Source organism: Salvelinus fontinalis, unplaced genomic scaffold, assembly GCF_029448725.1.
Source record: "Salvelinus fontinalis isolate EN_2023a unplaced genomic scaffold, ASM2944872v1 scaffold_1125, whole genome shotgun sequence".
NCBI classification, from domain to species: domain Eukaryota; kingdom Metazoa; phylum Chordata; class Actinopteri; order Salmoniformes; family Salmonidae; genus Salvelinus; species Salvelinus fontinalis.
Window position 1 is genome coordinate 16,242 of NW_026601334.1, and position 27,077 is coordinate 43,318.

General features: G+C 41.4%; 1 protein-coding gene across 3 annotated transcripts; it reads right to left on the reverse strand.

Moving 5' to 3' along the window:
• Positions 1–97: 97 nt before the first annotated feature.
• On the reverse strand, positions 98–18,540 carry LOC129848706 (uncharacterized). Of its 3 annotated transcripts, XM_055915804.1 has the most exons (27): positions 18,454–18,540; positions 17,858–17,966; positions 17,219–17,300; positions 16,971–17,040; positions 13,983–15,292; positions 13,014–13,231; positions 12,854–12,910; positions 12,650–12,749; positions 12,381–12,552; positions 10,621–10,701; positions 10,149–10,292; positions 9,790–9,888; positions 9,531–9,692; positions 9,280–9,379; positions 8,863–9,083; positions 8,064–8,220; positions 7,669–7,892; positions 7,234–7,354; positions 6,770–6,966; positions 6,541–6,655; positions 5,945–6,114; positions 5,751–5,848; positions 5,470–5,600; positions 4,952–5,141; positions 477–618; positions 285–381; positions 98–213 (listed from the first exon to the last, which is right to left on the reverse strand). In XM_055915804.1, exons 10-27 carry the CDS (start codon positions 10,630–10,632, stop codon positions 140–142), a joined length of 2,454 nt encoding a protein of 817 aa, XP_055771779.1. In that variant the 5' UTR covers positions 10,633–10,701; positions 12,381–12,552; positions 12,650–12,749; positions 12,854–12,910; positions 13,014–13,231; positions 13,983–15,292; positions 16,971–17,040; positions 17,219–17,300; positions 17,858–17,966; positions 18,454–18,540; the 3' UTR covers positions 98–139. The 3 variants fall into 3 exon arrangements, with proteins under 3 accessions (XP_055771779.1, XP_055771777.1, XP_055771778.1); XM_055915802.1 differs by lacking the exons at positions 12,381–12,552; positions 12,650–12,749; positions 12,854–12,910; ... (4 more) ...; positions 17,858–17,966; positions 18,454–18,540 and adding exons at positions 10,408–10,532; positions 10,788–10,846; positions 10,949–11,725; XM_055915803.1 differs by lacking the exons at positions 12,381–12,552; positions 12,650–12,749; positions 12,854–12,910; ... (4 more) ...; positions 17,858–17,966; positions 18,454–18,540 and adding an exon at positions 10,788–10,846.
• Positions 18,541–27,077: the final 8,537 nt, after the last annotated feature.

Below are 27,077 nucleotides of genomic sequence, written 5' to 3' on the forward strand. Positions count from 1 at the left end.
ACTAAAGTACATGCGCCTTGGTGTTATACGCAAATCAGATACAAATAAGGGAGCTCCAACGGTTAGGATTGTTGCCACGCAAGTAAAACAAACGTAATTGTTATATAGAACACTTTATTTGACATGTTAGAACAAGACATTACACCCAAAGAATGTATCCAGAAGAAACATAGAAATGAGGCTCCTCAAAGAGGTCTTTGACATGTCGTTGACCTGTTGAGAGAGAGAACCTATTAGTTCAGTTATGGTCTGACAGGGTCTGAAAAGCATAAAACAAGACCTACCTCTTTTCAAGTTGTCCTGATTCACACATTGTCCACTACAGGGGCCGCCAGAGGGACTACTGGCGTCACAGATGACCACATCACAATGGACAAAGACCTAGGAATTAAAGATTTGAGGGTGTCAGAAATTTAAAAAAGGGATGATTGCCACTCACAAAATTAACCTAAAGCTTGTTGGGTGAAATTTGTTACCTGGCCACTCGGCTCAACCGCATCCTCGACGAAGGAAAACATATAGACCTCAAAGCGTTTGACGTGAGGGGGGAAGTGGACCCTGGCGTCAGCTACCACCGGGTGGAAGACTACACGGTACGGATCCTCCGGGTTCTCACAACTGCCAGTGTAGAGAGAGGGACTAAGTTAGGAACAAGAACACTAAACCCCAACCGCCTTGTGTACGAAGTCTTATGGTGGTGTCATGACTGTCCTGTGAGGATCAGATCAATTCAACCCATTGTAAATTGACAGGAGAAGTGGGTTCCTTCTCCCCCTCCAGTATGAACTAAAGGAATGTCTTTGTTAACAGGCTTTTCCCACCAAAACTCTTACCCCTCCTAAATTCACCTCGGTCTTGAAAAACACCCAACATATTTCATATACAATGTAAAGGCTCGAGACTTCCTACCTGTAGTGTGAGCACTTTTCTAGTTCCAGTATTTCCTTTTTTTTATCACAAAATAAGAATCAACATGATTCTTTTTCTATCTCTGACCAGTCTTATGTTAGAAATATTGTTCCAGTATTCACTTTTGAACGTATTAGAGAAACTCCTAGAAAATGTGCATAGTAAGTAGCCATGCCACAAGTGACATCAGAGAGCGGGTCAGACTGACAGAACTGTCCCCGGCAGCCAGAGTGCATAAAAGGATTGGTAACTGAAATTAACATTAGACCAGAAAACTGTGAGTCGCTAGCTACACGTTTGAAATGGTTGGAACTTCCCTAAACGCACCTTCCAAAGGACGGCGAGCTGCAGCTCATGTCCAAAGTGGTCCGAAACCTGAATACCAACACGAGGGAGAATAAACACCCCTCAGACAGACAGTCACTGGTACAGCCGATTAGCTGTGTGAGCCAAGTACCTAGAAAAGCTAACTTCAGTGGGACAATTCTGATACTATATCCAAACCATCCTACTCTCATCACCCACTGAGGAATCAGCGACAGGGTTGATTAGCCCATCTTCCAGAATGAGTGAAAGGAAAATCCATCCTGAAGTTCCGTTCAAGACTAGTCATTGGAGCCACGGACAACTATAGACATTGTGACCTCAGGGAGCCAATCAGAGAGAAGACCCAACCACAGCGGCATCCCACATAAATACATTCATGCAAAAATGTAACAACGATAAGTGTCCCTTATGGAACCATGGGTGGGGGAGACATCGTAACAAGCCGTCATATTGTGTCAGTTCGCTAGGGACCTGTGTGTTTAGCTAGTAAATAAATTAAACCAATTTGTATAGTACTGAATCATAAGGCTGGGGTTCTTGCAGCTGCGAGGAGGATACGATGTAATGGTTAATAAGTTGACTTTAGCAATGTAATAGATTTCTACCGTCTAGAGTTTAAGTCGGGAGACGGTATCTTTAAAACCGTTTCCTCGGCACCCCAAATCCTAACACGATTCATTTAGTCGGGTAACAATTAAACAGTCCTCAGATAATTCAAGGTCACAACAGTAGTTTGTTGGTTTTAATTTCTGATCTTTTGGCCCATCAGACCTGGAAAAATCTGATTTAGTATATTTTTTATTTTTTTATAAACAGAAATTGGGCTGCCTATTTGAAAATAAATGCATTTAATTTGTCAAGGGAGGGTCATACTAGCAATGCCATAGCATTTCTCAACAATAATATTACTTTGTCTACTGCAAAGGCTTTTATAGCTAGTTAAATGACGGATGTCAAATGTCTACGTCGTATGTCCAACATGTATATTCAATTACATTGACATGAATGCATTCTCATGTGGTGAGACGTCCCTCTAAATGGTTCTTAAAATTCTAAATGATCCAGAATGGTCAGACTACAGGCGACCTGAATATTGATCAATTGACCGTGGTTTAACCAAAGTTGCCGAACAGACAGTCGGTATCATATTTTCAAAATAAGTACTTCGTTTTAATTAAGAATTTCATGCAATGCGCCAGAGCAATTCTTCCGCTGTCGGAAAAATTGGTCACAAAATATATTCTACACCCATGGCATCAGATTCACACGTGGAGGACTTCTGTGAAGGGAGCAGCTCTACTATACAAAGTAACCTACGCATTGACAGTTAAGGCCTACTTTTGTCATTTGCATCTTTGGGAGGTTTATCATTTACTGTTTAACTGACAGATATTAGCAAAAAGGGATTTGTGAAATCTGAAGACATTACATTAAGAGACAAACGCCCACACCAGTACAAATCCACTTGAGCTGACAGATGACGGCCAGAGCTTTCTCAGGACTTGCACAATGATTTAAGCCAAGTATGATATAGTTACAGCTGAAGTGACAAATCTGAACTGCCCATTTTGTGCACAGCCATGTGAATGTGGTGTCTTTTCCTATGATCTACAAAACATTATCAGCCTGTGTTTTCAAACTGCTACCACCCCCACCAGGATGACATTTGATTTAATAAACCGCTGCAAAGTTACACCCGTGACAGATGAGCCTTGTGTCCACATGGCCGCCGGAGCAAATTAAAATAGGGGGTGCCAAATTTGGGGTTTTGCAACCATTTCATAAAAATGGTAAAATGGCGTGTTTTGATAGCATTTGGCAAACCCGATCCCCCAAATAAATGGTTTTGACCAATCAAGTTGCTTCACTCCACTGCTTGGTGTAACATGTATCCAGATACTGAAAAGACACCCGCAAAATAAAGTGTCATTTGCAGCGTGCATAATCACGGGCAAAGTCATTGTAGCCCATCTACCAAAGGTTGCAGTGTCCATTACAATGTAGGAAAAATAAGTAATCTTTCAATAGGTTACCCAATTTAAATTCTTGAGAAGATGGCAACGTAAAAACTTAGGCCAGCGGTGTCCATCTGTGGCAAAGTGCTCACCCAAATCAATGCTTATGACAAACCCAGCTGTGTGACATTTTTTAAATATGAACATTAGCTAGCTAAATAAGGCTAGCAAGATGCTGCTACACTTGACCGTGGTATTTGTTCATGTTTAGCAACTCCCAATTAGCGCATTCCTCTAGGACAGGAAATTCCATTGAAAGTGGCATCAACTTCTAGGGATCCTGTCAACTGATCCTATTCAGTTTCAAACATCAACTTCCATGCTGCACAGGCGTGTGAACCATCCATTATGTTAAGCGCATAACCGTTTTAAACACAAGAGGTCACTTGTGCCTGAATTCAACAAGTATTCAGTCAGTATTAAGAGCAGTTGTATGAAACCAAATCGGAAAGGCAAGCTAAGCTTGCCAGCCAAGCTTGCCAGCCGCTCATAAACTCTCCCCCCGGCACATTTATTGCCTGGTGCCCACATTGCCTTCCTTACAAATAACTGGACATGCGTGCATTCCTATCAAAATGCCTTATTTTCTGTGTAACGTTTCTACTGTAGCATACCATAAGTATAATGTACTTAGCGTTTTATTCATGCATTCTGATTCTTGCCTAGATTGTAATGGACACGTGTGTAAAACACTTTTGAAGGTGGTACTGAATATGAGCTAACGCCATACAATGCAGTCGGGTTATCACGTAAGAGTCTGTCAGACTCGACTGACGTATGGTGTTTAAGACACCTGGGATCTCGGAGTACCCCCATAGACTTCAGTGCATTCAAGACAAAGACTTCCAAGCCGTTAGTTGATTTTAACACGGCATCAGAGTGTAAACTATGGTACCTCAGGGGTATTTAGCTTAGAAAAACTGTTGATAAATCCCCCATCTAAGTCATATTTCCTGTATCATCCTCTCCACAATAACTTCCCGAGGACTTAATGGATTGATCTATATCTTGCAACTGTTTAACTTTCGTGCTACGGTTAAGCTAGGCTTGTATTTGGGGAGGTGACAATTGGCTTTTTGATTTGTTAATTGTAAAAACTACTTGTCATGTGTACGCCGTAACAAGTACAAAGATTTGTCACACGCTGAAGTGGCCAAACTAAGTTAAGTTCTCAGGCAATGGAAGCATTGAATGGAATTAGGGAATTCTTGCTTGACAAACATGGCTCCCTTGTACCACATCACTGGTGAGCACATTGTAAAACAAGTCTAGCTGTTATTTAGACTAGATGATAGCATTAACATTTATATATTTTACAAGCAAAGGTGGAATAAAGTTGTGAAGACCTTTATTTCTCATCAGTACAAAACATTGTTTAGACGCTTTTCAGACAACGCGGTTTAGAGTCGTTTGTTTGCGTCATACGTTCTGTTTCAATGCTACGCTGCAGTGATAACAAACATGTGATGCTACGCGCCAGAATCTTCCGTAAGTGTTCATTTGGGTGGAGATCTGGTGACAGACCGCATACTGCTCACATCGTTTTTAAGCTCAAACCATTGTGACCACTCATGACCTATGGATGGGGGCATAGCCACGGTAGCCAAAGTAAATGGCCTGCCAAGCATGATAGGTTGATAAATACTCAGGAACCACACCTGTGGAATAACACTTGTTTAGGCCCAAAAACAACAAGTTACCCATTAATGATGAGATTCCACCGGGGTCGGGAGTCACGGTCCTCATTGGGGGTGGCCCAGCAGTGGTCAAGCACCAGCGCTACCTTGGGGTCAGAGGACCTGGTCAGCTCCACCTCAAAGTGCAGAGGCTGTCTCAGGTACCTCAACACTGGATAGTCCTCCTCCTGGTGAAACGTGTTATACGAGGCGTCTGGAACACAGAACGAGTGTTCAGCGGGCACAAAACAGCAAGGTACCATCAACTTGCCCATTAAGAAACACTCGTTTATCATATCCTAATGTGCCCCGATGAACCCGCCCCCCACACCAGAGGCTTCTGACAAAATCCCAAATCAGCTCCTCACCGTTACTCCGTAGCCACAGCTGTAGATCTCAGATCGCAAGAGTAATATATCATATGGCTTACATTTTTGGAAATGGTTTTGTAAAGGACACCTTCCAAGATCCTATATTCCAGATCATCAGGAGTGATTAGAATTTAGATGCCAAGTTGAAATTCTGAATTTGTGCACGCTTACCCTGAGCGAGTCTCATTCTGACCATTAGTCGACCCGTCCCAGTCTCGGCAAAAGGCTCGTTGTCACGCGGCCTGGTGAGGAAGACCAATGTGCGAGTGATGTTGACCACATAGTAGCAGGAAACCTTTAACCTAAAGAGGGAAGTAGGGGAAACTTCAAGCAGTGGAGTGGACACACTGGTAGTAGAGGCACATTTTCCCTGTATACAAAGTATTGAGCAATTGGTGAAGAAAAAACCTATAAAATCTAACAGCTACAATTGTGATGCGTAATGCACTTACTGATATTCCTCCTCTGAAGACGTCGTGCCATTCAGCTTCACCTCAAGTTCATCTGGCAAGGAGATTTCGTTCTCATACAGCATGACATTGTTGATAAACTATGTAGTAGAGGGGAATTGACTTATTACAGCCTGCAGAAGCAAACAGTCCGTAAATACACAGTACCCATCACCTCAGGGTAATAGTCATTTTACCTTCCTGGTGGTGCCACAGGAGTTGACAGTGAAGTGGAAGTAGGCGAAGCGATCGTCGCTGTAGGTGGGACCACAGGCGGGGTCGCTCAGGGTCAGCTGACCGGGGTTCAGACTGGGAGCAGACTCCACCTTGACCGCCAGCGCAGTCATCGTTCCGTTAGAGAAACACTCTTGGGGGTGGGGGAGCAAAAGACAGGTTCTGTATTTGTTACACTTCATTGAGCACAGTAGAACCAATGGAATAGCACCAAAAGTGCAAACCATGCCCATCTGGCACTATTATTAGACTCACAGTATTTGCAAGGAACCCAGGTTTGGTAACGGTAGTATCCTTAAAGGCTTCCTTATAATTATGACTCATGAGACTTACGTACGGTTTAGTATTTCATTTTAACATTATCTTATGCACCTGGCTTAAACTACCTGAAGCTTTCTTAATCATAGTTAAATAGGCAGACATAGGAAATAGCTACGGATAGCGGGAAGCAAACCCGTCTTGAGTCAATACTGCCATCTATTGGTAAACAAATATACCAGGTTACTACAGTAACCATGTCAAACGACTATTTATCGGAAGTAATTGTTTGAGAACCAACCAGTCAGCGTTTTGAGGAAGCTGCAAGCCAGGGAAAAGTATTTGATGGTCATGTTGTTGTAAGGATTCAACAGAGCCAAATCCAGTCTGCTCCTGACAGAGGACGGGTGAACCGACTGGGAACCAATGGGAGAGTTCATTAGTCCAATATTGTATGCATGTATACAGGGTAAGGAAAGAGAGGCTAGCTGCTGCAATTTAGGTTAACATGTTTTGGGAGAGCATCGTACCTCAAACACTGCGTCCGGCGAAGAGAAGGGCAACGTGATGGTGAAGTCTGCGTCGCCCTCTGTCAAATACTGTTGTGCAAGCTCATGGTTAAGCAGGCGCTTGCCAACCAAGACCACGAAAAAGGGATCTTGGTTCCTGTAGTCCACAGTGATGTGAAAGTTCTCCTGATCACAGTTGCCAGTGACTGAGGGTGGCACTACAAGGACAAACAGGGTTGTGTTCATTAAGCGCAAACAGCAAGGTGCTACTTGAACTTGTCCAAGGAGAAAACCTTGTTTTCAGAATAAACACGATCCTGGCAAACCAGGAACAGGACACTGGGTCCAAATACTCTAAAGCTTAACATTTTCTTTGTAGAGAGACCGCATAGGAAAAACCTACAGTATGGCTAGTTGGGCTTTCACTGCAATCATTAACGAGAGGAAACCATTCAACAGTAGTTTGGCGTAGTCCAGAGACATACCAATGTCCAGCAGTACAGCGTCCACAACGGCAGAGTGAGAGAAAGGAGCGTACTCTGGAAAGACGACCAGGCCGTAGATCAGCTGAAGAGTGAAGGTTGTGACACCTTGTTCCGCCCTTCTCTGTAGTGAAGTTAAAAGCATTGGTCAATTGATAGTATTATTGTAGTAACAGAACTCTATTCAATATCAAGTGACAACTAAGTACATATGGGGACTATTAAAACAAACTATATACTTGAAGTAATGTTGCCTTCATTCCTCTAAATCAAGCACTATTGGCAAGTAAATGCATACAACTGCCAAAATAATGGAAACACTTGAGTAAATGAGGGATACAAAGTACACTTGTGCCATTATTTATATTTTGTTGGTGGCCCACTTATTAGGGCGTGTACACATCACTGCGTGTGGCTTTGCATTTAACAGAAACACACCTCCTTAAAGACCACCGGGTCTGAGAAGGGCACCTCCATCCTGAAGCTCTTCAAGGTGTTGTCCAGGGATCTCTGCTCCTGAACATTGAAGCCTCTGGCGTTGCACTCTGCAACAGTTAGCACCATGGTGGGAAAGGTGATGTTCAGCAGCTCCACATCAAGGTTGAAGGTCCCCAACTCAAGCACAAACACTGCCTGCTCAGGAACTGTGTCTAAGGGCGTGTCTGTTCATTGGCAAACAAAGGAAAACATTTTGAAATGGGCTACAAGTGAAGTCGAAAATTGACATTTGTTATTGCCTCCCCGTTTTAGTACATTTTCTTCTGTTTTGTGCCTAATGAACAACCCAGGCATCCCAAATTACCATAGGCACTACTTAACTAAACCAGACTCACAGTTGCGAACTTGTGGAGGCCTGGCCATCGGAGGTGTTGTGATAGGGAAGAGGACTTTGTAGCGTGTGTCCTCGTGTGCGACCTCCTCGATCCACAGCAACTCAAGCATGGGCTCAATGGTGTAAGTGACAAAGTACTGGTCATCCTGAATATGGCTCTGTAAAGGGAGACGAGTGATGCATTCAGGCTGTAATACACAATTGGAGTGCAAAAACAGCTAAATGTTCCTTACAAGCCAGAATGTTACTCTACCGGTTATCTGTGTGGTTTGTCCTTCAGCCGCTCGTAATTTAAGACAATATCTGTTTACCCGACTTCAGAGAGCTGGTAGGCATATGGTTGTCAACTTGCATTTCCGGCGGTGTTTATTTTCAAAGCAACCGACACGCCAAGTAAACACTTGCACAATATGTAAACAGTAGCCGAGTGTAACCGAACGTTGCTTGCATTCAGTTGAGTGGCAAAGCTACCGGCTCCCTAAAAAGTCAGGTAAACAATACTTTAATGTGGATATTTGGTCTCAAATTTCAAGCGGCTGAAGGACAATGTTTAAGTGTCATTTTATGCAACATTCACACAATTTTGCAATCCAATGTGTCAGGCTGTATACACACCCAACAATCCATTGTATATTAGCCGGATTAAGCAGACATTTTACACAAGACAACGTTTCTAGGCGTTTACCCATGAGAGATGGCAAAGGGTTACTGCAAAGCACTGTCAACTGCTGCAGTACAAAGGGCTCTACAAATAAGATTTACAAATTAAAACAGGAACATTTTACTCATCCAATGCTGACCTTGAAATAGCCGCCAACCGCCCCCACCGGAATTTCAACAATAATATGAGCCTCTGTGACTAAAACCGAGTAGTTTCTGGCAGCCATTTCCTCAGTGTCCAGCCTCTTAGCGTCAATTCCCATGTACACCTCCAACATGGTGAAGGCATCAGAGGAGAAAAGTGGGTCTATGTGCTTGGGCATGTACCAGGTGATCACTTCTGGAGTAAAGGCCACTGCTCCTGCAGTGAAACAAGTCAAGTGCACATCATAACAGAACATTTTTCAACTGAAAACAAAATGTGCCATTATTTGGAAAAAGTTCATCCCAAAACATTTTACCAACTGAACACAAATCAAAGTCTGGTCTGGAGCCAATTAAGAACTGGGTTCATAGGATCTTAATTTGCCAAGTTAGTCCATTATTTCACACTCAACCTGGTGTTGGACAAACAGCCGTGGAATCTACTCGAGTAACCAGCCACTTCTGCTCAAAGAAGGTTGAGATTGAGAGCACCCGCATCGGAACCCCAGCTACCTGTTCAGGGGGCAACCACACCAGGGCCGTGTTCAGTAGGGCACACCGTATTAACAATATGTTGCAGAGTTCAGGTAGGGCCACCGTTTCCAAATTTTTGCTCTACTGAACATGACCCAGTTCATGGAGGAAGTGGAGAAAGTCAGCTTACATTCTGGAGGTATGTCTCCTCTGCATTATGAGGGCTTCTTAACACCAGCCGTGTGGGAGTGTTGGCTATTGCATAGCCCTTTCTTTGGACCTCATCCACACTCATGACCTTCTTGCTAGGACTAAAGACGACTGCTGTCATTTTGTATCCTGCAGCAACAGCCTGTCTCAGGAAATGGAAACAGGAATTAAACAAATGGTCAACAAACACACATTTTGTTTAGCGCCATCCTGTAGTGAAATTACAGAAACATGGCTACCTCAGCTCCTCTCCGGAAGTTGGCGCTCCTTGCTTTCGGGCCTCCAGTGGGCTGTTCAGGGACGGTTTGGATGTCTGGAAGAGTCCTTCTGACAGACACCTAGAGAAGAAAGGCCATTATTCCCTATGCATTTTCTCCCTCCCATACAATATGAAATCAAGGGCCAGTTCTCAATCTGTCCACTCGCCTCCTTAAATGAAGGAGTATTGAATTAAGAGTGTCAAGACACTCTACGTTGTGTCACAGAAGCAGAAGAAATGAAACACCGGACAGTTGTAGCTCTAGACAGATCATTTATACAGGCAGTACAACAAGCTCGACTGTAAACATGTCCTTTGGGGCATGCTCTGCTCACTTGCCTCCATGTAGTTGCGGTCGCACAGAATCTCTCGGGAGGTCCAGGGGGTGTAGCTACAGGTTTTGCCCACTCTATACACAGGGTCTTCATTCATGTGGTTTCCTGGCAGCCTGAACTGCATGACCAAGCTGAACATCTTATCATCCTAAAATGAAGGGGGAAGGAAAAAAAAATAATTAAAGCCGCTACATTATGTTGCTACATTATGGGTTGCAAATGCAGTGACACTGAAAGGCAAACACTACAGTGCTAAGGGTTACCATGTTTTGGGAAAAGCAGTTTTGAAGAGAAGCAAAAAACATGGCATTCCCCATGGGGTCAAATTTAAAGCTGAATCCACACTGAGTAGCAAGGCCAGGCGTCAGGTTTATGATTTGTGTGTCATCTGGAAGGGATGGAGATGGTGTGAACACAATAGTTGACAAACAACAATCCATGAATCATGAAAGGAGAATCATAAGAGACAAACTCACTGAAGACAGCATCAACCTCTTTAAAAAGAGGAGCGACACTCAAACGAATAACGTTACCAAGGCATTCAGCGTTGAGGTCATCTGGAATGGGAAAGGTTAGTTAAAAACCAAAAAATATATATTGTCAAACGCTTAGTGCTTGAACTTGTAGGGTGAAAATTGCATACTTATAGAAGGTTTCTGTTGTGCTTGTATGCCCACAGCTGCTAACAATAGGCAAAACAACCTGTAAGGCATTTGACAAATTATTATGATTGATTAAAAGGAGGAAGAACACAATTCAAATGTTTGCGTCGCATAAGACTCTTCTAGGCCTGCGACTACTTACCCTGAGCTAAGGAAAGGAACCATTGTAGAACAGAATTGTTTTGATAAAATACACAGCTACAGAATCTAATATTTGACCCAAGGTGTGCAGCCTACAGTCCAGGGGTATTCAACTTTTACCCTATGACAAAGGCTTCCCACACTCAGTCACCTGAACCCCAAAGGGCTGCACATTTTCTTTTTATTCCCCTAGCCCTACAAAGCTGATTCAAATAATCAACTAATCATCAAGCTTTGTTAATGTGAATCAGCTGTGTAGTGTTAGGACAAAAACCAAAATGCACACCAAGTTTGGGAAACGCTCCCCTGCCCTACGAGCCTGCTGGTTTTCTGTTCTAACTGATAATGACTTGCACCCACCTGGTGTCCCAGGTCTAGATCAGTCCCCGATGAGAGGAGAACAATGGAGAAATGCAGTGGAACTGGCTTTGAGACCCAGAGGTGAGTTTGAGGGCTATAGCTGTTCCTGCTCCTCACATTTCACTGTTTGCCACTGGCGTAATTGAATGAGGGGTTATGCTGGATGTAACCGGTGTGAAATGGCTAGCTAGTTTGGGGGGTAGTGCACTGATAGCGTTTCAATCGGTGACGTCACTCGCTCTGAGACCTTGAAGTAGTTGTTCCCCTTACTCTGCAAGGGCCGCGGCTTTTGTGGAGCGATGGGTAACTGTTGTATATGTGTGCAAAGGGTCACTGGTTCGGGACAGAAGTAAAACTGTTACACGGGCACCATTTAATTTGTCATCGATCGCTAGACCAGATGTTTTTTTATTTTTCCCTCTACCTTTTCATTACGCAGACATAAGCAGAGTTGACACCATCGAGGTGCCGATGTTTACTTTCGACACTAGTTATTTTTCTCCAGTTTTGTCCGACGAACAGACTGTAGTGGTAAAATAAAACGTGATAGATTTTTTAATGAAGTCCTAAGCATCACTCCAGTCAAAACAATCTCTGCGAACGTTCGATTCCAATATATGTAGTTCTGTCTATGGAATACATACAAAAATGTCGTTAAAAAAATGGATATGTATAAAATATACTTGTCTGTACAGGTAAATGTAGGAAATCCAAAATGCACAAAAATATGTTTTTGTAATGTCTAAAATAAAATATGTGTATATTATACACTTCTCTGTAAAGAAATGCAGAAGAAATAAGCATTGTAAATGATGATAGAACACATCAAATTAATGTGAACATGACACAAAGGAGAGATTTAATTAAAATATCATCTTTTAATACTTTTTTATGCTGAAGATTTTGAAAGCTGAAAAAATCTATGTATGGCAAATCCACTCTGGGCAAATGGCCTCTTGAACAAAAATAAAAAATAGTTAACATCCTTGCTATTTCAGCCACTTGCTATGTTAAAGAAAAATCTCAGTTAATGATGAATGGATACAATTTGGAAGGATTTTCCAGAGTCATACCTCAGTAGGGTAGAGTGTCAGGTGGCACAACCATTGGTGCCATGAGGTCAAAGTGTGAAGGAGGGAGCAAGCCAGAGCTGTCTAGGAAGGAGTCCAGGCCCATGGCTTGGAGGCTTTGAGTTGGTCCCATCATTGTAATGCATTGTAGGGTATATGCTGCCCCATAGAACTGCTGGTAGTGGGAAAGGTGTTAGCAGGAGACCACCAGGGACATCTATGATCGGCTGACAGTCTTGGTTGAACCACATGTATTCTAAAGCAATATTCACCTGCTTTCATAGAGTAAGGATTCACTCCTTCGGGGACACTGCCAGTGTTCCCCTGATATCCATATGTCCCCATCGGTGGAGGTGGTGGTACACACTTGTTCTGTAAAAAACATCAACACATTTTCCAAATTGTTAGTAATATTATCACAGTTAAAATACAATGGTTGTTCACTGTTTTTAATTTCATTGAATTTAAGTGTGTACCTCAGCCTTGGGCTCAGTTTTGTTAACCCATCTGTGCAGAGTTGGATCCCGGACAATCTGAGGAAGAAGATATTAGCAATGTGAAGCAAGCCACAATAGTTTTTTTAAATCCACTCAATTGTCTCTACATAGAATATAGTGTTAATATCCAGTTCCTTACAGATCTGTCTTTGTCCTCAGGCAGATGAACCTCCTTCTTATTAACTCTTCCACTCCCAAAGACCCAGCTGAGCCAGCCTCCTCTGTTATTGTGAACAGCAGGGGTCTCGGGCTCAGCCACCGGCCGGCTGCCAGTCTGGCACTGAGGGTTGGCCTCGGAGTGTTCCGGCTTGGTGATGGACATCATAGCAGGATGCTCAACATATCTAAGTCGGACATCTGTAATAAGTGGGAGAAGTCAGGCCACTCTGCTTATGTCACCATACAGAACAATTACTAGCTGACAGGTAGAAACGTCTCGCTCTGATACTCTGTTACAACCCAATCTTAACCTACACGCAGTCACAGGGATAACTGGGAGGTTACTCCAGGACTCTGCGATCACATTGTTTTGGTTGCAAAATCAACAATTCCCTGCATATTATGCGAGGTCTTACAAATTTGACCAATCACCAAACTATTTCTGCATAAAATAGTCACATCATCACAATATTATCGCATAGAACTGACCCATTACCACAGTACAAAAAGAGGGTTCGCAATTCCAACCAATCACCGCACATTAACTGCATAATATGGTTCAATCAAGCCACACGTCAACACAGTTTTTTCCCTTGTCAGCACATTTTTGCAACAAATTGGACAAAAATGCATATTGCTATGCAAAATGTCATAATTGTTGCTGCAAAATCTAGCATATTTATCCGCAAATATCCAAAATATCCATGCGAAATCCTGGAGAGATTCACTGGAGTATGAAAATGTATACACTCAAGTCGCTCTGAATAAGAGCATCTGCTAAATGACTAAAATGTCAAAGTAAAATGGAGCTAAACCTGTTTTATGTAGAAAATGCATGAAAGTATTACAGATATACACACTCACATGAGCCATACATTTAACCTATCACAGCTAATTCTCACGCTATCACAATGGTAATTTCTGTACTAATTAGGTAAGTTTAAGTGACCTCTTCTCTTGGAATAGAAATCCACAGGTGGAGTACACGCTCCACCATCCCATTTACACAGTGGTGCTACTATGGGGATGATGGGAGGTGGTTGTGGATGATTGTGTCCATTCTTCACAGGGACACTGGTTGTGAGGAAGATCTCCTCCCTCTCTGCAGGGACACAAGCCTTTGGGACGATCCACTCCCTGTGCGCAGGGACGATGGCCTTCAGGAGGATCAACTCCCTCTGTGCAGGGATGAGGCCTGATGCTCTGAGGATCTTCTCCTTTCGCACAGTGACAGTAGTTGTTGGAAGAATCCCCTCCCTCTGTGCAGAGACACTGTCTGTGAGGAGGATGTCCTCCCTCTCTTCAGGGATGAGGCCTGATGCTCGGAGGATCTCCTCCCTCTGCGCAGTGATGCTAGCTGCTGGGAGAACCCCCTCCCTCTGTGCAGGGACACTGGCTGTTTCGAGGATCCCCTCCCTCTCAGCAGAGACACTAGCCTTTGGGACAATCCCCTCCCTGTGCGCAGGGACGCTGGCCATTGGGACGATTCCCTTCCTCTGTGCAGGTACACTGGTTTTGGAGGATCCCCTTCCTCTCAGCAGAGACACTAGCCTTTGGGACAATCCCCTCCCTGTGCGCAGGGACGCTGGCCATTGGGACGATTCCCTTCCTCTGCGCAGTGACACTGGCCATCAGGAGGATCAACTCCTTTTGTGCAGGGATGAGGCCTGATGCTCTGAGGATCTTCTTCTGCGCAGTGATAGAAGATGCTGGAAGAATCCCTTCCCTCTGTGACGGGATGAGGCCTAATGCTAGGAAAATCTCCTCCCTTTGCGCAATGATGCTAGCTGCTGAAAGAATCCCCTCCCTCTGTGACGGGATGAGACCTGATGCACGGAGGATCTCCGTCTTCTTTGCAATGATTATATCTGCTGGGAGAACCCCCTCCCTCTGTGCAGGGACACTGGCTGTTTGGAGGATCCCCTCCCTCTGTGCAGGGACACCGGCTGTTTGGAGGATGCCCTCCCTCTGTACAGGGATAAGGCCTGATGTTCGGAGGATCTCCTCTCTCTGTGCAGTGATGCTAGCTGCTGAGAGAATCCCCTCCCTCTGTACAGGGACACTGGCTGTTTGGAGGATACCCTCCCTCTGTACAGGGATGAGGCCTGATGTTCGGAGGATGCTAGCTGCTGAGAGAATCCCCTCCCTCTGTACAGGGACACTGTCTGTTTGGAGGATCCCCTCCCTCTGTGACGAGATGAGGCCTGATGCTTGAAGGATCTCCTCCCTCTGCACCGCAACTTCGGCTGCTGTGATGATCTGCAGGTATAATATACAGCATATAGTCATTCCCTAATAAACTCAACCACTTGGAATCTATAACATCATTGACACATACACTGAGTGTATTAAACATTAGGAACACCTTCTCTTTCCATGACATAGACTAATCAGGTGAAAGCTATTGATGTTAATTGTTAAATCTTCTCAGTGTAGATGAAGGGGAGGAGACAGGTTAAAGATTGATTTTTAGACAATTGAGACATGGATTGTGTATGTGTGTCATTCAGAGGGTGAATGGGCAAGACCAAAGATTTAAGTCCCTTTGAACAGAGTATGGTAGTAGGTGCCAGGCGCACCGGTTTGTGTCAAGAACTGCCATGCTGTTGGGTTTTTCCCGCTCAACAGTTTTCCCTGAGTATCAACAATGGTCCACCACCAAGGGGGAGGGCAACTCAATAGGAAGGTGTTCTTAATGTTTTGTTCACTCAGTGTAGATCAATCCCTAGCATAGACTTTCATTTGTATGTGTACTGATACTGTAAATACACAAATTATATTAATGTTATCTACAATATATTATAATACCGTAAGCCTCCCTTATGCAAAGGCATTTCCTCCTACAATTTTGAGCTGATTTTCTTCACCTTAGCAATATTTTGTATCTTTGTTAATTTTCACATTTATTGTGTTTGGAATGACACTGTTACTACAGGAGATGATGCTATCATAAAGTATTTGATGTAAGTATGTAGGATAATTACCCATAATGCTCACTGACTGAACATTCAAAATTAACATGGCAATTATTGACGCATTTTCATGCTGTCGGAAACTGGAACCTCAGAGTTAAAATTAATGTAAGTTATCAGTGTAGAGCTTCCTACTGGTTGATTCTGATACTTCCCAAGTGGGAAACTTGAAATCATCATTCCATAACGAGTTCGCGAGTCAGAAATGTCAAAATTTCCTAGTTCCGACTTGAAGGGCCTTCTATGTAGTGCAGGTGAGTAACCAAATTATTTTACTGTGCCCAGTTGCACACACTTTTATGGTCACACAAGTTGCCAACGGTGGATTCAAAATGAGTAGCCTAACAATTATTTACATGGCCCCAGGTACATTTGAAACCAAATTATTTTTCTGTGAGAAATCAATAATAGATGCACACATAGGATAACAGTCAGCAATTGACAGTGAGCAATGAGCAAGATAAGCATAGACGGGAAGTTGACAATAGCTTATTATTAGTGTAAATCAATTGTATTTCTATGGTTGCAGTCCTCAAAGATTGCATTGAATTGAATTAATCAGATCCAATGATTTACTGCCTGTAGGGTTGGGTACCACTAGTCATCATTATTATAATCGCCATCTCAATCATTATCACCATACCATCATAGACTTATTCTTCTGTATCTGAGACTCATCTGACACTACCTTAGTCATGGCAGTCTACAACTCAATACACTGCCCCTGCATGGTGTTCAGCGTCCCCTGCATGTGGTTAATCGAATGCTTAACATCGTTCAGCAGGATCTGAATCTCAAGCCTGCAAGAAATCAGGCGGTTCAACATACTGAGATGACGAGAGGCTTCAGACCATGCCCATTGGACCATCTTTAGGATTCTTTCTCACTTAACACCAATATTATTAGGAATGTAACTTTGTGCAGAAGATGTTACTATAGGGTTATTCAGAAGGAAAAAAGTGTACTTTGTCAGGCGCCAAAAGGATGACGAGATGTCTCCCTGCTCCAGTGAGCTCTGCTGGCAGGTCTTGCTCACTGTTGGAGGAACGGGAGCCAAATTAGAGGAAACATATCTATGGTTGTTCAGCAATGAAACATTCATGGCATAATAGGGATTGTCCTTCCATGTGAAAAGAATAACAGCTGGGGTTTACTTTCTCACTTTTAGATAATGTAATACAATCTTTAAACCCATCAGAAGTGTAGTGCTTACCTCCATGAAAATATTGGTCCATGTTATTTATGGCTGCATTGTCCCAATGTTGACCACTAGTTCCAACTTGTGATGAGAAGGTCTTGATGAAACAATCAAGTCAACATTTTGTTAGACATTTCAGAGATAGCATTAACAATTGTACATGAGACAGTGCTTCCAGATATTGAGGTATCTTCCTTCTGAGATATGTAAAAAAAATATATATATATATGGTGTGTGTACTCGCATGAAAGGCATCCATGATTCTAGATTAAGCCAATCATGTACGTGATTACCATCCTATGGGTCAGCAATAGAATGATTGCTACACAGCTTTCAGAAGACTTTATGTATTGGGCCTGGATAAATCATTGAAATACAAGTAATATTGTGATGCATAATTGCCATTATAATTTGGAATATTCCATCAAAGTTATTTGTTTTGACAGTCAAAACAAGTCAATCTTACAATTAATCACTTGAATTGAGTAAATTGAGTTGACGGAAGTAGCAACTTTATATTCTGACCTAGACACTGATTTGTGCAATGCCTAATGCATGTTATTGGCCATTGGACTGATTAATCACTTGACTGGAGTAACTTGAGTTAGGACCTAAAACATAAAAAGTAGGCTATAGCTTGACGCATATCCTTACCTTGGACAAGCGTATCCAAAAGGCCTATCCAGTCGTGCGTGAAGATACCTTTAGGCAGATAAAAGCGCGGTACGGGTTGAGACACGCTCGGCATTGTGAATCTGTAACACTGATACAAAAGCACGTTTTCATTTATAATTTACACTGTAGAATGACCTGCAAGCCAATCAGAATCTAGTTTTAAACAATACCGTGGGTTCCATGGAACGTCACAAACATATTAGGCCACTTGCGTCACAGATTACAGTCACTGAACATGGGTTTAATAGCTATATTGGCTATATGTACAGTATATGCACATCGTATTGAATTGCGATTACATTTACTGCACCACTGTAATTATGTAGTCTAATCCTATGAGGATCATATGTGAAATGTCAGAATCATGGCACATGAAAACATAATTAAATTGACTGCAGATTAAAAAATTCACTGTGACACAATATCCATGTAATGTCAATTAAATTACGTTGAACCAACGTGGAATAAACATTGAATTGATGTATGTGCCCAGTGGGAAGTGATCAATTCGAAATGATTGAATTACATACAGCATTACAAAGAAAGAGATACAAAAATTGCTTCGAAAAACTCACATTTCCCTGGGCCACCCAAACGTAAAATGTATGTACGGATTACTGTACATCGTTTTCGATGAAAGCGTCTGCTTTCAAATCTCTGACTCGCACATATGTACAATCTCGCGATGTTTATTTCTGGCACTTTTACCTTTGCGGGATTTTGTGAAGTAAATGATGCGCAGGAGAGCGCCATGAAATCAGTGACATGGTCAAGATTGCGACATAGGAGGGTGTAACATTTCTAGCTGAGGAACAATTTTGGGGTTTTCTCACAAAGTTTATAGTTTTAGACTGCAGTTGAAATGTGTTTTTTTTTTTTTCACAAAAAATGTTATCTAACCATACAATGAATAATTTTGTAATTAATCAAACCATTGACATATATTTTTGACTATTTCCAACGAACAAGCAAACTATCGAAAAGTGTCAGCGTGTGTAGTTAAATTAGCCTGCTAACGTCTTCATAGCGAGTAGCATGTAATCAGGACATGACCAAACTGTTGCTGAAATAATGGATGTTGAAACTTCCAAGGAGGAAAAAAGGCATTGTTGAAACTCACTCATATGCTTGCGGTGTAAAAAAGGGGGGTGAATGCGATTCATACCCGAATACCCCAACCAAGGAGCAGAATAGTGAACCATCAATGAGCCAGCTACAGGAAGGACATCGTTCTCATCCTCACGGCTAAAATCAAAGAGAGTGCAGATGACATCATGAATTTGGTGTAAAAGAACACAATCAATATCGTTAACCTGAAGAAATCGATTGATTTCAGTGCTGACGAAGTAAAAACTCTGAAGCAGCAGAACGCAACAATGAACATTCAGGTTGCAAAGCAGGAGAATAAACTCAGTGAAATGGAGTCAAAGGTAAACGAGAATGACCGGTATAGTCGGAGATGGAGTCTTCGAATTTATGGAATAGCAGAAAAATCTGACGAGAACATCAAAGCAAGAGTGAAGGACATTTGCAGGGCATTTGGTACTAATCGGTCAGCTGGTGTCCCTATTTTAAAAGGCAACTTTAAGGCTCATATATTTAGTCATGAAGCAGATAATACAGGGAGATGGATTATACTATTGGTAGATGTCAACCATGTTCAATTCATTGTTGTAAATACTTATGCTTCCAATAACAAGTTAAGTAACTGTATTTTATTTAGAGACATTGAGAGGAAAATAAGTAAAATGATGTCTAAATTTCCATTGGCCAAAGTAATATGGGGTGGAGATTTTAATACAGTATTACATGATAATCTAGATAGATGGCCTCCTAAGCATAGCAATTCTGTTTGTGAGATAAGGAATATATGTCTAAGGTTAGGTGTTCTAGATATTTGGAGACATAAGAACCCAGATAAGATTATGTTTACATGGAGTACCAAAGATTTATCTATACAATCCCGTATTGATTTCTGGCTGATATCTGAAGATATGGCTGACAAGGTTGATAGTCTCGATTGAACCATTGATTTTAACAGACCACAACGGGATCTCAATAAAGATAAATATGCATGGTTTGTCAACCAAAAAAAGTTAAAGGTTACTGGAAAATGAACAAGACTTTACTAGAGAATTAAGTATTTAAGAAGGAAGTAGCGGGAATTAATGATAAATACAGGAATTGTGCCTGTGTTATGAATACGTTTGTTAGTTACTGGGAGCTAATGAAATTTGATTAAGGCTTTTGGCTATTTCAATGGGGAAAGAAATTGCTCGTGCCAAGAGAGAGAAAGAATATGACATCATAAAGGGAATAATGGATTAAACTAAAAAAAGGGAACTAACTAATCAGGAATTACTGGAGCTATCATCATTGCAAATGCAGTTAGACTGTATCTACGAGGAAAAGCCCCGGGGAGCGTTTGTAAGAACAAGATGAAAATGGATGGAAGAAGGAGAGAGAAATACAAAATATTTCTTTAATTTAGAAAAAAGGGCAGGCGAAAAGACTTCCTTCCATATGTCAATTAATGATTAATAATACTCCCAATGAATCCAAAAGAAATCTCTCAGCATGTTGCCCAGTTTTTTTATCAGAATCTGTATACATCAGCCCAGCCAACTTCCAATATGGATATTTTCTTAGACAATGTAGCAAACATTGCTAAGAAGATAATGATTTCAGGGATTTTTGTGATGAGTTATCTGCAATTGAAATAAAAGACTGTATTAAAAGCCTTAAGGACAATAGGTCCCCTGGAAATGATGGTTTAATAAGCGAGATTTATAAATCATTCAACGATAAATTTATTCCTTTCATTCTTGCTATGCTTCCTTACAGCAAGGTGTAATTATTTTGATTCAATGGACATGGGTGGGGGAATATTTGTATTTGTGACGACCTAAAATGGGGACAGAAGCTCATCAGCACCCCATCTTATATGTCCAACCACCCTGAACGTCAGACTCTATTGAAGCACATACAGTGGTGTAAAGTACTTAAGTAAAAATACTTTAAAGTACTACTTAAGTAGTTTTTGGGGGTATCTGTACTTTACTATTTATAGTTTTGACAACTTTTACTTTACTACATTTCTAAGGAAAATAATGTACTTTTTACTACATACATTTTCCCTGACACCCAAAAGTAATCGTTACATTTTGAATGGCTAGCAGGACAGGAAAATTGTCGGTTGGATGTACTGCCAAATTCTCTAAAATGACGTTGGAAGCGACTTATGGTAGAGAAATGAACATTCAATTCTCTGGCAGCAGCTTTGGTGGACATTCCTGCAGTCCGCATACCAATTGACAATCCCTCAGAACTTTAGACGTCTGTGGCATTGCGTTGTGAAAAATATGCATATTTTAGTGGCCTTTTGTCCCCAGCAAAAAGTGCACCTGTGTAATGATCATGCTGTTTAATCAGTTTCTTGATATGGTGCACCTTTCAATGTGGATAGATTATCTTGGCAATGGAGAAATGCTCACAATTTTCTGTTTTTGGCGTTTGGAACATTTCCGGGATGTTTAATTTCAGCTCATGAAACATGGGACCAACCTTTTACATGTTGCGTTTTTTTGTTCAGTATAGTTTATTACAAATATAGCCGTATACAGTCCTCCAGATATCTGTTGACAAGGACATGCATCACTGTGTATTTGTTACTCTGTACATACAAAAATGGCCAAACATTTTTTTGTTTGTTGCCATTTTCCATTGTTACTAACTTGTACTGGTTAAAAGTATGATTAAAGAAGAAGAAAAAACGTGTATGTTTTGCAAACCATGTTTAGTACATCTGAAAGAGACAATGACAAATTCATGGTTCAACAAGATATTATAGTCATCAAAAGGGTAGAATTTTAGCATTGATATACTTATGATACAGTACTTTACAGCTTTGATTGGTCACAGAATATGACATGAATGGGTGATGTAATTATCTTATTTAGTGTAGATTTGAATAGTTTAGTTAATCAAAAGTGAAGTATGGTTATAGGTCCAATGGTTGTTGTTCATATACCTCTCTGACTCAAAATCAATATATTAGATACATACTATTTATCAGCATATTGACAGATTATTGCTATCAACTGCTGGTTGCAAGATATATTAACCTGTATGTATCTTTTGGAACAATGGCAATTAAGTTGATTAAAATTAAGTAGAATAGATAGATGGGCTACCACTGGTGTCACAGGCATCACAGGTCTTGACCACCATGTTGCGATGCTTCTTTAGGATCACGTTGTTGTTGTCAGCGTAGAAGAGTACAGAGATGGGACTGAGCTTGGTGGGTGCGCAGCACGCTTTGGGTACCTCATCTGGCTTCAGAAGGTGAACCTGCTATTGAAAACGGTAAATCAGACTCATTCATACATGCACTTTCATATAGTCAATGATAATATCCTGTTATAGAAGAGATATGGGTTATTTAAGCAATAAGGCCCAAGGAGGGGTGGTATATTGGCCATATACCACAAACCTCAGAGGCGCCTTATTGCTATTAGAACACCTACTCATTCAAGGGTTTTTCTTTATTTTTACTATTTATTTTACTTATTTAACCAGGAGGGGCTCATTGAGATTTAAAATCTCTTTTTCAAGAGCGTCCTGGCCAAGATAGGCAGCACCAAGTAATTACAGACTGTCACGTTCCTGACCTATTTCTGTTAGTTTGTTGTATGTGTTAGTTGGTCAGGACGTGAGTTTGGGTGGGCATTCTATGTTTTCTGTTTCTATGTTGGTTTAGGGTTTGCCTGGTATGGCTCTTAATTAGAGGCAGGTGTTTGGCGTTCCTCTAATTGAGAGTCATATTTAGGTAGGTTGTTTCACTGTGTTCGTGGTGGGTGGTTGTCTCCTGTGTCAGTGTTTGTCGCACCATACGGGACTGTTCGGTTTGTTTTTGTACATCGTCATTTTGTGTAGTCTATTTTCCCTGTTCGTGCGTTCTTCGTGTTTAATGTAAGTTCGTCGTCCAGGTCTGTCTACTCCGTTTGTTGTTTTGTTAGCTATAGTGTGTTTTTCCGTCTTGTCTTTAAATAAATTATGTGTTCACAACCCGCTGCATTTTGGTTCAATCCCTGCTCCTCCTCTTCGGATGAAGAGGAGGAGGACAACCGTTACACAGACAAACAACATGAAAAACTACAAGTAATCTAGTAGAAACCATTGAATTCACAAGAGTATAACAAAAATCAAAAACAGCAAATTAAAAACATTGACAGGTCAGGGAATCAGTCTCAAGATCATTCATCAGTGATTTAAAAATACCAATCGGGACAAGTTCTTCCAGTTTAAAAGTATTTTGTAAGGCGTTCCAAGATGATGGCGCAGAGTACATAAAAGCTCTTTTACCAAATTCAGTTCGGACATTTGGAACAGTTGGCAGGATAAAGTCCAGCGAACGAAAAGTGTACCCACCACATTTCTGAACAATAAAAATGCCCAAATAAAAAGGTAGTAAACCCAACATGGCTTTATAAATCAAAGTATACCAGTGACTGAGCCTACAAGTGACTAAAGAAGGCCAGCCAACCCTGGTATACAAAGTGCAGTGGTGCGTAAGGGTTTTGCAGTTTAAAATAAATCTCAAAGTACCATGGTAAAGGGTGTCAATTGATCTCAAACACTGAGCGGAAGCATTCATATATAAAATATCCCCATAGTCTAGTAAAGGCATAAATGTAGCTGATACTAGCCTCCTTCTGGCTTCAAAAGAAAAACAGGCCTTATTCCTAAAATAAAATCCCAATTTCAGCTTCAATTTTTTTGTAAGTTGTTGAATATGCAATTTAAAAGAGAGGCCGTCATCAATTAAAATTCCAAGATATTTATATGAGGTTACAACCTCAATCTCCTTGCCCTGAAAGGTATTAATAGGTGAAAGGTTCAGAGGTCTATTTCTTGCTTTAGAAAACACCATTAGTTTAGTTTTGTCAGTATTGAGGATAAGCTTCAATTGACACTGTGTGTATGTTGAACAGTATAAAAAGCCATTTGCAAGTTCTGGAAAGCTTTTGTAAGAGACGAGGCACAACAGTAAATAACAGTATCATCAGCATAAAAATGAAGTTGCGCATTTTGGACATTTTTGTCTAAATCATTTATATAAATAGTGAATAAGAGAGGACCAAGTCCAGAGCCTTGGGGCACACCATTAAAGACAGACAATTTAACAGACTTAAGCCCATTAAATTGAGTGCACTGAGTTCTATCAGACAGATAGTTAGCAAACCATGCAACTGCATGCTCTGAAAGAGCTACACTCGACAATCTCTGCCTTAGTATAGCATGATAAACTGTATCAAAAGCCTTAGAGAGATCAATAAAAACTGAGACACAGTGCTGTTTTTTGTCAAGGGCTTAAGTGATATCATTTAAAACCTTCATGGCTGCTGGTACATTGATACAATAGAGTTAGTAAATTAAAACTCTTTTAGCTGTTCACTCACAAGGGTTTCAAGTATTTTCACCAGGGGTGACAGCTTTGAGATTGGCCTATAATTATTTAAAATAGTTTTTAAAAGTGGTAGTACAAATGTTGATTTCCAGAATTTCATTACATTCCAGGGTTAGATTGAACAGATATGTAAGTGGTTCAGTTATGAAATCAGCTGCCAGATTTAAAAAGCAGGGATCCAAAAGATCAGGACCTGCAGGTTTTCTCTGATCTAAGGATTTCAGGGCTTTATGTACCACCTGCACTGAGAATGGCTAAAAGTTTGACCAGCTCTCACTGGGTTGTACAGAGACAGAGGACACTGAATCAAACAGCCTACCAGATGATACAAAGTGCTCATTGAAACAATTCAGCATTTCAGTTTTGTCATATACAGCAAGAGAGTCCTTCAAAACACATGACGGTAATTCATTAACATTACCAGACATAGACTTAATAGCCTTCCAAAACTTTCTAGGGTCATTCAGGTTATCAGTGGTAACAGACATAAAATATTCAGACTTGGCCTTCCTGAGAAGAAAAGAACACTTGTTTCGTAACTGCCTAAAAATAAGCCAAATAGCATCAGAACATGATTTCCTTGCTTTAGCCCAGGCTAGATTACGGTCGTGAATAATACAAGACAGCTCAGAAGAAAACCATGGATTATCCTGCCTTTTAACCCTGAACCTGCGGAATGGGGCATGATTGTTTACTATTTGGAAAAGACCATCATGAAAGAATATCCAGGCAGTTTCCACATCAGGGATAAGCTCAATCTTGCTCCAGTCAAAATAAAACAAATCATGAAAGAAAGCCTGCTCATTAAAACACTTCAAATTTCTCTTACGAATAAAACGTGGGTTTGTCTTAGGAACCTTAGTATTTCTAACAGCAACAACAGCACAATGGTCACTTAAATTATTACAAAAACACCAATCGCAGAATATTTATGTGGAACATTTGTTAAATCTACCCTGATTGATTTGATATTATCTGAGCATTTAAGATTTGGGCGAGTGTGTGAGTTAATCAACTGTGTAAGATTCATAGAATTACAAAACATTTTTAAATCATCAGACACCAGCTTTAACCAACACCAGTTGAGATCACCAATCAAGATCATTTCACTGTAAAGAAGTTTAGACATAAGGTGCGTCAAAGAAGAAAATGCTATTTTCTACATTTTTGAATAAAACTATGAAATAATGGAATCATGTAGTAACCAAAAAAGTGTGAAACATATCAAAACATATCATATATTTGAGATTCTTCAAATAGCCACCCTTTGCCTTGATGACAGCTTTGCACACTCTTGGCATTCTCTAAACCAACTTCACCTGGAATGCTTTTCCAACAGTCTTGAAGGAGTTCACACATATGCTGAGCACTTGTTGGCTGTTTTTCCTTTACTCTGCGGTCCTACTCATCTCAAAACATCTCAATTTGGTTGAGGTCGGGGGATTGTGGAGGCCAGGTTATCTAATGCAGCACTCCGCCACTCTCCTTCTTGGTAAATTAGCCCTTACACCGCCTGGAGGTGTGTTGGGTCATTGTCCTGTTGAAAAACAAATGAATTATCCTGAGTGGCGCAGTGGTCTAAGGCAAGCTGTGCAGTTAGAGATCCTGGTTGGAGTCCAGACTCCGTCGCAGCCGGCCGCGACCGGGAGACCCATGGGGCGGCACACAATTGGCCCAGCGTCATCCGGGTTAGGGGAGGGTTTGGCCGGCAGGGATGTTCTTGTCCCATCGAGCTCTAGCGACTCCTGTGGCGAGCCGGGCGCAATGCACACTGACAGGGTTGCCAGGTGTATAGTGTTTCCTCCGACCCATTGGTGCGCCTGGCTTCCGGGTTAAGAAGGCATTGTGTCAAGAAGCAGTGCGGCTTGGCTGGGTTGTGTTTTGGAGGACGCGCGGCTCTCGACCTTCGCCTCTCCCGAGTCGTACGGGAGTTGCAGCAATGAGACAAGACTGTAACTACCAATTGGATACCACGAAAAAGGTGTAAAAGTAACACAATAGTTTTTATTTATTTATAATAATTTATTAAAACAAATGATAGTCCCACTAAGCACAAACCAGATGGGATGACGTATAGCTGCAGAATGCTGTTGTAGCCATGCTGGTTAAGTGTGAATTCTAAATAAATCAGTGACAACAGCAAAGCATCCCCACACCATAACACCTCCTCCTCCTCCATACTTTATGGTAGGAAATACACATGCAGAGATCATCTGTTCACCCACACCGCATCTCACAAAGGCATGGCAGTTGGAACCAAATATCTCAAATTTGGGCTAGAGACCAAAGGACAAATTGATTGTGTTTCATGGCCCAAGTAAGTCTCTTCTTATTATTGGTGTCCTTTTAATAGTGGTTTCTTTGCAGCAATTCAACTATAAAGGCCTGATTCACACAGTCATCTGAACAGTCGATGTTGAGATGTGTCAGTTACTTGAACTCTGTGAAGCTTTTATTTGGGCAGCAATATCTGAGGCTGGTAACTCTAATGAACTTATCCTCTGCAGCAGAGGTAACTCTGGGTCTTCCATTGCTGGGGTGGTCCTCATGAGAGCCAGTTTCATCATAGCGCTCGATTGTTTTTGCAACTACACTTGAAATATTCCGTATTGACTGACCTTCATGTCATAAAGTAATGATGGACTGTTGTTTCTCTTTGCGTATGAGCTGTTCTTGCCATAATATGGACTTGGTATTTTACCAAATAGGGCTATCTTCCGTATACCCCCC